Raw genomic sequence first — 13651 nt, 5'->3', positions numbered from 1 at the left:
CACCACACACAAACACACACACACACACACACAGACACAGACAGAAAGAGACACACACACCACACAAACACACACACACACAGACAGAAAGAGACACACACACACCACACAAACACACACACACACACACACACACACACACACACACACACACACACACACACACACACACACACACACACACACACACACACACACACACACACACACACACACACACACACACACACACACACACACACACACACACACACACACACACACACACACACACACACACACACACACAGAACATGGGTTAAAGAGAGGCAGGTTGTTGTGAATGTAAGTATAGGAAATGTCAGACGATGCTACAGCTGGAGCACACACACAGTGTTTTGTATGATGTGTAAGATCTATGGCTGTCAGCTTTGACTTTCTCATTCGCAATTCACAATGTTTGGGGCATAACACACACACCTTTTTATCTGTTTATTTATTTACATGCAGCATACAAGTGCAACTTATCAGACGGATGCTTATGGGCACACGCAAAGCACTGTATCACCATTACATCCCCAATCATGATACACTGGTAGGATTAAGTTTATATGGACTCAAAAGGTGGAGTCAGCTATATTGGAGAAAAATTCTAAATCACTTTCTGTCAAAATCAGTGAATATCTCTTCACGATACCTGTCCATACTGTGTACAGCAGGTAGCGAATCTTGCGGAGATGTTCTCAGATTTTGACAAAGTTAATTTTGACAACAAGCATTCACCCGAATCGCTGACACCACCCTTGAAAGCGGTTGTGAAATACAAAATAATAGAATTTTAAACATACAATAAATAAAGCAAAGTAATTGCTATTAACGATGGAAATTCAGCGATTAATTGTGATTTTAAAAAAATATTTAATTTGATAGCCCTGGTTAAATCGTTCCCTGTTGAATGTAGTTGTTCAGTTACCTTGCCGGCGCGTCCCTCTCTGGTGTTGAATAGAGACGAGTCACTGAAGAGAGACGTGATCATCCTGTGAACCCAGCTCGCCTGAGCCAACCGACTGGACTCCTCCTCTGCCTCTTGGTTCTCTGTGCCCGCTGAACACAAGATAATGACAGAAAAAACAATGAGATCTGGTGGCGTAGTGGATAGAGTGTGTACCATATCGGCTCCGGCCTTCGTTGCAGTGGTCGCAGGTTCAAATCCGACCCGTGGACCTTTACTGCATGTCATCCCCCCTCTCTCTCTCTCTCTCTCTCTCTCTCTCTCTGTATCCCCATTTCAATTCTGTACTGTGTAATAAAGCTTGAAAATGCCAAAAAATTATCTTAAAAAAAAACAAAAAAACAATGAGAAAATATAAATTCAAATGTTGTCACAAGATAATTTTTTATTTATTTTCTAATATTTTTTTTTACACTTCTTGAAAAAAATAGTTTATACTTTTTTTTATACTTAAAAAAAATGTTATAGCCTACTTTTTTTTGGATTTTATAATTTTTTTTGTCAAAGCAGTATTTCAAAAGGTGCACTATGCAGTTAATGGGGAGGGGAGATTTGTGTTTTGAGCCTGCAGTTAGTTGATGTAATTCTTAGTATTGAATAATTCTATCATCATAAATAAAATAAAAATATATTTTGAGGGAGCATGAACCAAACGTAAGACTAGAATATATTTGTATAAATGCCACATACACATGATACTGTTTTGATTGCTAGTATTAAAGGCCTACTTCACCGGTGGGAATATGAAGGTGTATTGAATTCTGAGATCCTATGTAGTATAAATGTGCAAAAAAAAAAAAAATCGGTTCATCCTAGCCTGAGAAAAGGCAGAAAGAGTGTTTTTTTTAACCCTATATTAATCTTACTGTGACATCACAGTAAGATAAATATAGGGTTAAAAAAAATTACTTTGTAAATATTACTGTGATATCACAGTAGGAGAAATCACAGTAATATTTACAAAGTAAGGTTTTTTTTTTAACCCTATATTTATCTTACTGTGATGTCACAATAAGATTAATATAGGGTTAAAAAAACACTCTTTCTGCCTTTTCTCAGGCTAGGATGAACCAATTTAAAAATTTTTTGCACATTTATACTACATAGGATCTCAGAATTCAATACACCTTCATATTCAAACCGGTGAAGTAGGCCTTTAAGTATTTATCAAGTATTTGTTTGGCATTTTTATGCTTTATTGGACAGATTTGGAGAGACAGAGTTGAAATGGGGCAGAGGTCTGCTGTGAAGAGGACTGAGACTCTATGGGGGGGAGGGGGCTCTAACCACTAAACCACAAGCACCCCACACCCATCACCCTCGCTCCAGCCGAAATGTGCAAATTATAACACACATTGTGAAGTCAGAAGTGAAACCTAACAGTAGGCCTAACCACAGTAGCTGCTCTGATGTAGCTGTAGTTATTTAAAGGTGTTAAGGCGGGGCGCTCCGGTGGCATAGTGGATAGAGTGCGTACCATATTGGCTCTGGCCTTCGTTGCAGTGGTCGCGGGTTCGAATCCGACCCGTGGACCTTTACTGCAGGTCATCCCCCCCTCTCTCTCTGTCTCCCCATTTCAACTCTGTACTATCTAATAAAGCTTGAAAATGCCAAAAAAAAAAAAAAAAAAAAAGGTGTTAAGGCGTCAACCTTCCCCTCAGAGCCCCCAAAAATGTGTAAAAACATTTATATCACACATCTCCATTGCACCCATAACACATGTTATATATACCGGCGCACTAAGGTGTCTGTTTGGACATTTACAAAATCTAATTATTTCAGTATGTGCAGTGAAATGTTGGTGTGGCAGACTCTGTGTATTACTGTGTGCTCAAAATAGAAAATACAGATTAGAATAAAATAAGATACAATTAAAGGAATATACAGTATATACACAAATAAGTGAAAGTGTTCAAAGTTACTGCATGTATTTACATATGCACATGTTGTTGAAATGAGGAATATTATTTCAAATAGATTAAAATTAAAAATTAAAACTAGATAAAGATGTATGGTTAGAGTAATATGTATAGGGGCATGAATTTGAAAAGTGACTGAATAAGCACAGGAGATATTTAACTTTACGCTGCTACTGCTAGTTTTATTTTACTTTCCTCTTTTATATTAATTTTTTATTTTCATGTGACTGTTTATGTCTTGTGGTCTCGAGTATATCTTGTATCACTGTGTGGTTCCTTGTATTGTCTCATATTAAAATAAAATCTTTGAAAATTGAAAAAAAAATAAAAAAATGATAAACAGGAATCAGCTGGCAGGGTTCAAGGTGTGTTGTGCAGTAGTAGCATATTATGAATTATGCTAATGTTAGCTCTCACTTTTCCGTAGCTCCTCGTCATTGTCATTGTCTTCTCCAACGATGTGCTGCGGTTTGATCTGCTCTGTAAGACACAAGGAGAGTTCACTCTTTAGGATGCAACTTCAAACACTACAGTACACACAGATACACACACACACACACACACACACACACACACACACACATAGAGACACACACACAGAGACACACACACACACACACACACACACACACACACACACACACACACACACACACACACACACACACACACACACACACACACACAGAGACACACACAACCTTTCAACCCCCTAAACAGACGTATTTAAACAGTTAGGGCTAGTCTACTAACTCCTTCAAAAACTTGAATACTTTTTCAAATATAGAATATAATAGCAGTAAGAAGTATTCACAAATATATACAGCTCTGGAAAAAATTAAAAGAGACCATTCTGGAGTTTCCTTCAATCTTCATCTCTACATAACTTATTGAAAATGCAAAAAATATTATTGGAATTTGGTAGAAATGTTGTCAGTAGTTTATATTATAAAATCGAAATGTTAATTTCACTCAAACATATGCCTCTAAATAGTAAAACAAGAGACACTGAACATTTGGAGTGGTATATAAATATACTGTGCTTGTAGACCTACCTTTGTTCAGGTATGTGACATTATCAAATTCCCTTTCCTTTGTTTATGTCTATCAAAGCTTCTCCTTATATGAATGAAAGGCGTCCGATAAACTAATGCATTCTTAACCTGGGTGGAGATTGTTCTACGCACTTTTGCATCACCTCCATTGTTTGTTAAGAGTGTGTGAATCCTTAGAAGGTCATCCCTAAAACAAACGCGTTCAACCAAAACAAACCTCTGATGAGCTGTCAGAAGAAATAATCATCTGTAGCTTCTGTTGTGCGCAAACATAACACAGACGCACTCAAGCTAAGATACCTGGATATGTATTTTTAGGTTGGGCTATTTTTAAAAAAGTGGGTGAGGATAGGTACAGGTGAAAATAATACCGGCGGTAAACAAAGAACCAAGTGTAATAAGAGATGAACAACAAGACTAGAATGTCTGTTTCAGTGGAAGGGTGTAGCATGAACAAAAAAAAAGATTTTATCACTTGATCTATGAAGCGCAAAATACAATGGTGTTATCTGTAAACAATAACCTGTAAAAACTTAGACAAAGTAGCCATGACTACGAAAACATTTTAGATTTAAGATCCAAAAATAAACCTAATCTTCTACTTGGAAGACAAACAAACGCAATGCATTGTGGGGCGGTTGAGTAGGGAAAGTAACCTATCGATCCATACACAAAATCTTCCCGGAAGTAAGTACTCATCAGGGCATTTCTCACCTACACAAACTCGCATACACAACCACAACATACTCAAATTGATGTCAAAATCAGTATGAGTAGGACGTTAGTAGGGCTTTTCCAACACAGCCATAGATAGGAATAGATAGTTACCTAACTCCTCCTCCATAGTGCAGCCTCCAACTGTGTCTTTCACTCCCAGGACTCTGTTGAACAGAATGGAGAAGGCGCTGCCCCACACACCTGTCAAGACACACTGTTAGTACAGACAGGTGTATAATCATGTTAAAAGTATTGTCAAAATGGATGTTTTGAAGTGAAGGGCCTTATACTGTTATCTTACATATTGATTGATTATGTTTGAGAGATATTTTTTTTTTCAGTGTCTCAACCTTTATTTGACAGTTTGAAGTAAATAGTGACAGAGTTGAAATAGAGAGGGGGGGGGGGGTTGACATGCAGTAAAGGTCCATAGGTCAGATTTGAACCCGCGACCACTGCAATGAAGGCCGGAGCCAATATGGTAAATGCTCTATCCACCACGCCACCGGAGCGGCCCGTACTGTCCGCTATTTTAAAATAAATAAATGAATTACATCTGAAATCTTGTCTCACCCATCAGAAAGTGAAGCGGGTTTTCCTCGTATCTCTTCACAACTGTTCCCATGAAGAACTTGCTTCCGAACAGATCTGGTGTCATGAAGGTTCCGTACTTTGCCATTCCGATCTCATAAGGGCTGAACTCAACCCAGTCTGCACACAACACGTTACAACAGCAGGGCTTTTTATTTTGTTCACAATATAATTATTACACACAAACAAACAAACAAACAAACACCTGCACCGTCACAAAATATACATACATTTTTTTTTTAAACATTAAAAACAAAAAAACATTTAAAAAAAACGCAGTCTTGAAAATTTTAAAATTATTTCTCTCGTTGTATCTCTATCATGTGGCCCTAATACTCTTCACTACAGTTTAGGCAAATAATTTAAAAAAATGTTTTGTCTATTTTAGTCACACTTTTAATGGCTTAGCACGTATTTTGGATACAGCCTTTTTTAATTTTATAAATCAAGTTGTTTTTAGGAACACAATGTATCATAAATCATAGAATAAACAACATTATGAACAAATCCTTCTGTAACAACCTTCAGAATAGTGCCAAGAATGATTATGGGAAAGTTTAGTTGATGTAAGTGCTTTAGAAGTCTCACTTTTTTGACAGGCAGTGGTTTAAGCTTTGATGGTTAGACAATAGAAGACACCATGTAATTCTAGATGGAAGAATGAGTGTGGCCTCACCCCGACACATGTCACTGTGCGTCAGGGTGAGGCCGCAGCAGCAGCCGCAGTATTTGCATCATATGAACCAGACATACCCAGAAGAAGAATTCTCATTAATGTGTGGGAAATATGTTACATACTACAGCCCCGGAAAAAATTAAGAGACCAGTCTGGATTTTTCCTAAATCTTCATCTCTACATTACTTATTGAAAAATGCTCCTAATGGCACAAAAAATTTATTAGAATTTGGTAGAAATGTTGTCGGTAGCTTGCATTTAAAAAATCTAAATGTTCATTCTACTCAAACATAATGCCTATAGTAAAAAGAGAGACACTGAACATTTGGAGTGGTCTCTTAATTCTATCCAGAGCTATATGTTTCATACTATCTCTCCCTAAGTGTGATTCTGCAAATAATTTACTGTTATATTAATCATATAAAAATGAGATGTAACAGACAGTTTAAATAGCTCTTTGTTGTCCTATAAAGTGACACTGAAGGCAAAAACATTGTTCTTTTCAAGCACTGGTCAATTTTGGAGATTTTTGTCTATTTATCTTCCATAACATGTCTTCTTTCATACAAGTATAAATAAAAATTCCAAAATCTACATTAAGTTGTTTATTTGACTAAACCTGGTCTGTTTGCCTCTGTATATTTCTTCTATACAACCATCTTTAAACAGCCATTTTTGTCTCAACTTCTAAAGCACTGACATCAACTAAACTTTCCATGATCATTCTTAGCACTAATCTGAAGGTTATAACAAGAAAGATTAGTTAATTATAGTGTGTTAATCCTCCAATTCTTGATACATTTTGTTCTTTAAAAACATGCCTGGAAAATGTAAAAGACTTGCACATAGTATTTTTTGATTTATATATAAAATAAAAGATGTATCCAAAACCTGTTATGTAAAAACTTAGGGCATTTACATGTTGTAAAAAAAAAATGAAATAAAGATTGAGCCTTTCTTGCATTCTCTATTCAAATGCTCTGCTCCATTGAAGCGAATAGTAGCTTAGATGTTGCTGTGCAGGCTATTAAAAAAATGAGGAAGTATTTTTTTCGCTATCTCACTAACCCAGAGTCTAGCGTGACCCTGTGCACTCTGCTAGTCAGTTCCTTGATAGTGAACAGTTGCTGTTTGTCATTAGAAGAGAGAATGCCACGTCATGACACCTCCTCTTTGTGTGTGTGTGTGTGTGTGTGTGTGTGTGTGTGTGTGTGTGTGTGTGTGTGTGTGTGTGTGTGTGTGTGTGTGTGTGTGTGGAGGCATAGCTGTGTGTATTCTAAGGAAATGAATGCCGCGTAGTTATTTTGCATGTGGCAACACTGATCGGGTCATCTCTAGGTACTCATTGCATATGCAAAATTGTTTTCGGACGGACATTTTCTTTTAGGGTGACTTTTACCATCGGTCTAGGGACTGCAGATGAAAAATAGCCTTCTGGCTAATTCTGGCATATTGACATAAATGTTTGATAATATGCACTGTCCCTGTATTAAATAAATAAACATGGGCTACATGCAACACACAATTTAACATAAAAGGCGCATGCACATACTCGCAAAATTATGTTTATAAGTTGAATATAATATATTCATTTCATAAACAGCTCTGGAAAAAATTAAGAGACCACTCCAAATGTTCAGTGTCTCTTGTTTTACTTTTTAGAGGCATATGTTTGAGTAGAATGAACATTTTTGATTTTATAATATAATAAACTACTGACAACATTTCTAACAAATTCACAAACAAAATATTGTCATTTAGAGCTATTTCAATAAGTAATGTAGAGATAAAGATTTAAGAAAAATCCAGACTGGTCTCTCAATTTTTTCTTGGCCTGTATATCGTTAGTCTCACAGCATAATTGCCTAAATCATATTTACTCTACTCTACTCTACATCTACTTTACACTACTCTATAACCCTTAGAAAGTAGATGTAGAGTAAAAGTAGAGTAGAGTAAATACGATTCAGGCAATTATGCTATGAGGCTAACGATAAACAGTATATATATATATTTACCAGCAAACATGAGTTCAGAAACGTCCGGTTTGACGTGCAGACATGTGAAGAGAGGGAGGGGACTCTGGCCCTGGTCAATTTTCTCCTGGATACTGCTCAGCTTGTTGTCCATCCTCTGTTAGCAAGAAAAAAAAATTATTATTATTTATTTGGCATTTTTATTAGATAATATAGATCAGTGGTTCTCAAAGTGCGGCCCGCGGGCCAATGGCGGCCCGCGGAAGCATATCTGGCGGCCCGCGGCCCGCATTGAATTATGAATTATTAAAAAAAAAAAAAAAAAAAAAAAAAATTATAATTTTTTTTTTTTTTTTTTAATTGAAACGCACGGAGGGGATGCGTCCCCCATAACAGTAAAAACAGTACAGGGGTCGAAACACTTAAATATCCCTCCTAATTGTTTGTATTCATTCCCCACTTATTAAACTTGCGAAGTTCGGCTGGCCTCTGCCTCTCGTTGCAGACGGCTGGTCAGCCTCCCGCAGTGCAGCAGGCAGTGTAGTGGTCCCAATGTAAGTTGTTAGATAGTGAGCTTGTCAAGCCCAATACGATGCACTTCCTCACATTCAAGGTGAATTAGATTAGGTCAAGTGTCTAAGGATGGATGCTAACATTATCTGGTTTCTAACTCTTTTGCCTAAAGTTTAGCTAACGAACTAACGTTAGCTAGCTGCTGATAGCCATGGAACTATCTGCCTAGTTGACTGCTGATAGCCCACCCTGTTTATTTCCAATGTATAGCTTCATAATAGTCAACACTGCTGCTGCATCATGAGTAGTGAGTCCTACAAAAAAACACTCCAAAAGGTGATACGTTTTCAATGTGTAGAAAGTTTTGAACAATAGAGTAGAATAAATATTTGAATGCAATACAGAATGCCTCAGTGCCTTGATTTATATTCCATTAGATGTGTGTCAATGGGAGCGAGTTGTCTTTTCCTTAACATTTCCACCATAAATAAATACAGAAGACACAAATTACTGCATAAAAATTTACCAAAATGCACAAAATGAAGTGTTCGAACCTCAAAGACGCTGGCCATTGAAATTATTTCAGTTTTATAATTTTTTTTCCTTCGGCGGCCCTCGGTCCAATGTTGGGTTCCTAAATTGGCTCTCAGCTATCAAAAGTTTGAGAACCCCTGATATAGATGATCTTTGATTTGTGAATGATTATTATTAATAATATATATATATTTTTTTTACTTTAGTGCATTAGGGCAACAGAGAAATAGGGAATCGCATCAAAACTAATACAACCAACAACCTTTAGTTTAAACAATGTCTTTAGAAAAACCTGTTAAGTAGAGTACGCCATGTTAGTTGTTTTTCTTATTTTGTCTTTTGTTTGTGTGTTCACTTATCAGTTGTGTGTTTTTTTTCTTGTAAAAAAAAAAATCCGGGGCGCTCTGGTTGGCATAGTGGATAGAGCGCGTACCATATTGGCTCCGGCCTTTATTGCAGTTGTTGCGGGTTCAAATCCGACCCATTGACCTTTACTGCAGGTCATCCCCCCTCTCTCTCTCTCTCTCTCTCTCTCTCTCTCTCTCTCTCTGTCTCCCCATTTCAACTCTGTACTATCTAATAAAGCTTGAAAAAATAAAAAAATAGATCTTAAAAAAAAAAAAAATAAAAAAAATAATTTAAACAAACGTATGCAACCGAACTCCTTACCGCGGGTATGAGCGTTTCTCCTATGAGCATCCCGAAGATATCGGTGAAGGTGACGGGCTGGCCTCCTGCCTTCTTGCTCCACAGAGCCTGGATGTAGCTGGTGATGTGCTGGGGCATGAGCAGCCGGAGAGGGTTACCGCTCACTCTGTTCATCAGCTCCTGGTTGATCTCTTTTGGGCCTTTACCTGGGAAGTCTGGGTGGGAGTAGAGACTGGACATGTACCTATAAACAGACACACAAACACACACAAACACACACACACACACACACACACACACACACACACATACACACAGGAACGCATGCACACACACACACACAGGAATGCACACACACACACACACACACACACGCACACGCATGCACATGCACACACACACACACACGCACACGCATGCACATGCACACACGCACACACACACACACACACCAAAGGAGAAAGTCATTATCATAACAATACAAAGGCATGGATAATCACATAATTACATGAAAGAGAGAGAGAAGGGGAGTATTAGGGCAACCATTAGGCCTTTCACACCGCCGCAAAATCGGCGCTAGTTCTGGGCTTGTTCGGAGTTAGAGCCAGTGTTTTGGTTTCACACCGCCAGAGAGCCTGCTCCGGGCCGTAAAAACCGGGGGAACTCATACCCCAGGATTGAGCAGGGTTTGATAAGAACTGCTTGCGCGAACGGCTGGGGGAGGGATTATCCTGACCAACCAGAGCAACTCAAACCTCATGCCCGCCATATTTAAAAACACCGCTACTACGAGACGTAAACATAACATAATTACCGAACGTAGCGATCAAATTGACCGGCGAGAATACGCTGTATGGGTCCTGTTTGCTTAAGAAAGCAAAGCGAGAGCCAACAAGTGTAAAAATAAGACGTATTCGCCGCTGTTGTTGTGCTTAAAGCTAGCGGTAGCTTTAGCGTTAGCCACAAGAGCAGCGGCGTCGGGTGACGTACACACACGTTTACAGTGACGTCATGACGTTGCTCTCTTGCCGGCTCCATGGCTGTCTCCGGTCGATGTGAAACCAACCGGTTCATAACTGGGATAAGGCTGTAACCAGTTTTGAACTGACCCCAACACCAGCCTGGAACTGACTCTTGGTTCATTTTGGTGTGAAAGGCCTACATGAGAAAAAACTGGAGGAACCTTTAAATATTAGAGAGAGAGAGAGAGAGAGAGAGAGAGAGAGAGAGAGAGGGAGGGAGGGAGAGAGAATGAGAGAGAGAGAGAGAGAGAGAAAGAGAGATCTTAGAAATAATGGCCGTACCACGTGGAACCGGAAAGGCCGGCGATGTACGTGGCGCAATCCAGAACGCCCGACTCTATCAGCGCTTTCATCACACCGGAGAACCCAACCATCGCACGGAACCCTCCTCCAGAACCCGCTATGGCTATCACAGGGACCTGGAACACACACACACACATGCACGCACGCACGCACACGCATGCAAACAGACACACACATACAAGCACACATATACGCATATGCACACACCCTCACACGCACACACAAACACACACACACGCACATACACATAGACACACACACACACACACACAAGCACACACACACACACACACACACACACACACACACACACACACACACACACACACACACAAGGAGAGAGTCATTATCAGAACAGTACAAAGGCATTGGATAATCACATAATTACATGCTACACAGCTTTAAGTATGTGAGTCTCACATTCATTCTTTTCACTCATTCTCTCAGGTTGAGTAACCGCCTCTTTAACAGCGAGGATGTCATTGCCGGTTGCATCATGGCTTTGAAAAAAAAAATTGCCTTTCGGATTTTCACTTATTACATAATTTTCGCAGTGTGTTCGCAACATTAGCTTCCTTTTCTGCACTCTGCAATTACAGTACTATTGACTCAGCCCTGAAGTGTAGCCCTGAGTATTATGACAGACTTATTTTTTCCACGAGAGCCCCCCCCCCCCCCCCCCCCAATAGGGAGTTAAGGGATGTTAGTTGTAGCATAGTAGTGGAAAGCAGAAGCTGGTTATCTCATTGCTGTGGTCGCTTCCCGGCACATGTTGAAGGCAAGAGCAGGCCTGGCTGGAGATTAGAGCCCCACACACACACACAACACACACACACACACACACACACACACACACACACACACACACACACACGCACACACGCAGACACACACACCTAAGGGCGACAGGCCAAAAACCACAGCAGAAACTTGGCTTAGCTCACAGCCCCCTGGAGCAGAAGTTTGTGAGCTTTGTAGGGATTAAAGAATAGTTTGCTTCAGAATGTGTGGGAAAAGTTAAAATGTCACTGTAAACTGAGAAAGAAAAAAGAAAGAAAGGAAAAAAGGTGCAGTTTGTAATGTAGTGTGTGTCTTAGGTTCCCACCTCGTCTGGAGAGCTGGGGAGGAAGCGAGGTTTGTCCATGTCCAGCAGCTTCTTGATGCCCAGCATGACTCTCTCTCGTCGGGTTGATCTGAAATGCTTCTCCTTATCACACAGAGCAAGGCTAAACCGCAGGTCTAACTTGGTGCTGGAGACACAAAGGAAAATGATGAATGAGGATTTTTCAAAAATAAAATGTAATTAATTAAAAAAATTGACGACAGTGGGGATCACTACAATGAAGAACTAGTTGCATTAAAAAAAAGTAAATAAGTTACAAGAATTGATTTGTTTATTTTATTAAAAAAATAAGGAAATGCTTAATCTTTTGGCCTATCAGCACCATGTTATCATAGATAGCTGTGTTGCTCTCACCATCGTTTTGTAGGTTAGCGGGATTTTTTTTATATATATATATATTATTTTTTTGTCTTGTAAGTTGATGACTTTATTCTCATAATTGTAAGACTATATTCTTGTAATGTTTCTTTCCTCTACGTGGCCCTACTACTCCATTGTAGCAGACGATTACTCATACTCATGTTACTATAGACGATGAAGCAACTGATCTTTAGGTTGGATAACGTCTGTGCGTGTGCGTGTGTGTGTGTGTGTGTGTGTGTCTGTGTGTGTGTGTGTGTGTGTGTGTCTATGAGTCTATGTGTCTGTCTCTCTGTGTGTGGTCTGATGCAAAACATACATCTACACGCATGGCCTCCCACCATTTACAACTGATAATTACAAACCCCTAAAGCATGTATGGCATTTTCCAAATCCTCCCACTCACTTCCTATACGGTGATGCAAAAGGAACAGTGGTGCATCGAAACTGTATATTTAAGCTTGCACAATTCCCTGAGTCATGCTACCCCTGGCTTCTAATTTTAGTTTGCACTGTCTGGGAGAATTGATATGTATACTAGAATTCTTGTGACGAAATTGTACACTAGACGTCATTCTTTTTAGAACCGTAATGGTATGGTCGCTCCCATATAAGGGTGGACCACAAACAGAATTGAAAGAGGCATTATTATTTCGACAAAACTAAGATGACATTTTTTGGATAATTTTCGAAGTTGAAAGTAATACATACCAGATCTCCAAAGACATCTCTAAGAATACTTTGGTTGCCTGTGAAAAACACAATACAAATATGAAGTTATTGTCCATTAAGTGAGCAGTGGTTAGTGGCTAGTTATTATGTCAACAAGAAAACAAACAAAAAATTGTTAATTGCATCATTTAAATATAAATGCAAGTACTCATGGTATACCTTTTTAGACTTATATCGTTTGAATAGTCAGTTATTATTAACCACCTTTAGGCAATATACAATTGTATTAAAAATGGAAAATGCAGTTCATTATTTAACTGTGGGGTCTTAAAGGAGAAGTAAGTGATATTGTTTTTGTTAATATACGAGTTAAATCGCTCTTTATTCATACAGTCACTGACAGGAAGTTAGCTTAAATATGGACCATATCACTTACTGAACCAGAATTTGAAACTTTTCGCCTGTAAGTTTCAACTATGCTTGCCTGGCCTGCAATATACAGTATAACTTGTATAACAACCAACACTTGACACGGTAGAGTGTGAATGACA

The 13651-nt window shown here is 38.9% G+C and overlaps 1 protein-coding gene across 1 annotated transcript in view; it reads right to left on the bottom strand.

The window, feature by feature from the left end:
* Positions 1-13651, bottom strand: part of LOC307254083 (cytosolic phospholipase A2-like) — a 28989-nt gene that overhangs the window by 8831 nt on the left and 6507 nt on the right. Inside the window, exons 6-14 of the mRNA XM_080032324.1 lie at positions 13140-13177; positions 12051-12195; positions 10925-11061; positions 9642-9864; positions 7968-8082; positions 5256-5393; positions 4794-4883; positions 3328-3390; positions 953-1083 (exon numbers count right to left, since the gene is read on the bottom strand). Coding sequence (XP_079888450.1) covers positions 953-1083; positions 3328-3390; positions 4794-4883; positions 5256-5393; positions 7968-8082; positions 9642-9864; positions 10925-11061; positions 12051-12195; positions 13140-13177 — 1080 coding nt within the window. The remainder of the gene's footprint in view (positions 1-952; positions 1084-3327; positions 3391-4793; positions 4884-5255; positions 5394-7967; positions 8083-9641; positions 9865-10924; positions 11062-12050; positions 12196-13139; positions 13178-13651) is intronic.

Source organism: Ammodytes marinus (assembly GCF_949987685.1).
Source record: "Ammodytes marinus genome assembly, chromosome: 8".
NCBI classification, from domain to species: Eukaryota; Metazoa; Chordata; class Actinopteri; order Uranoscopiformes; family Ammodytidae; genus Ammodytes; species Ammodytes marinus.
This window is presented reverse-complemented; position numbering and strand designations above follow the sequence as displayed.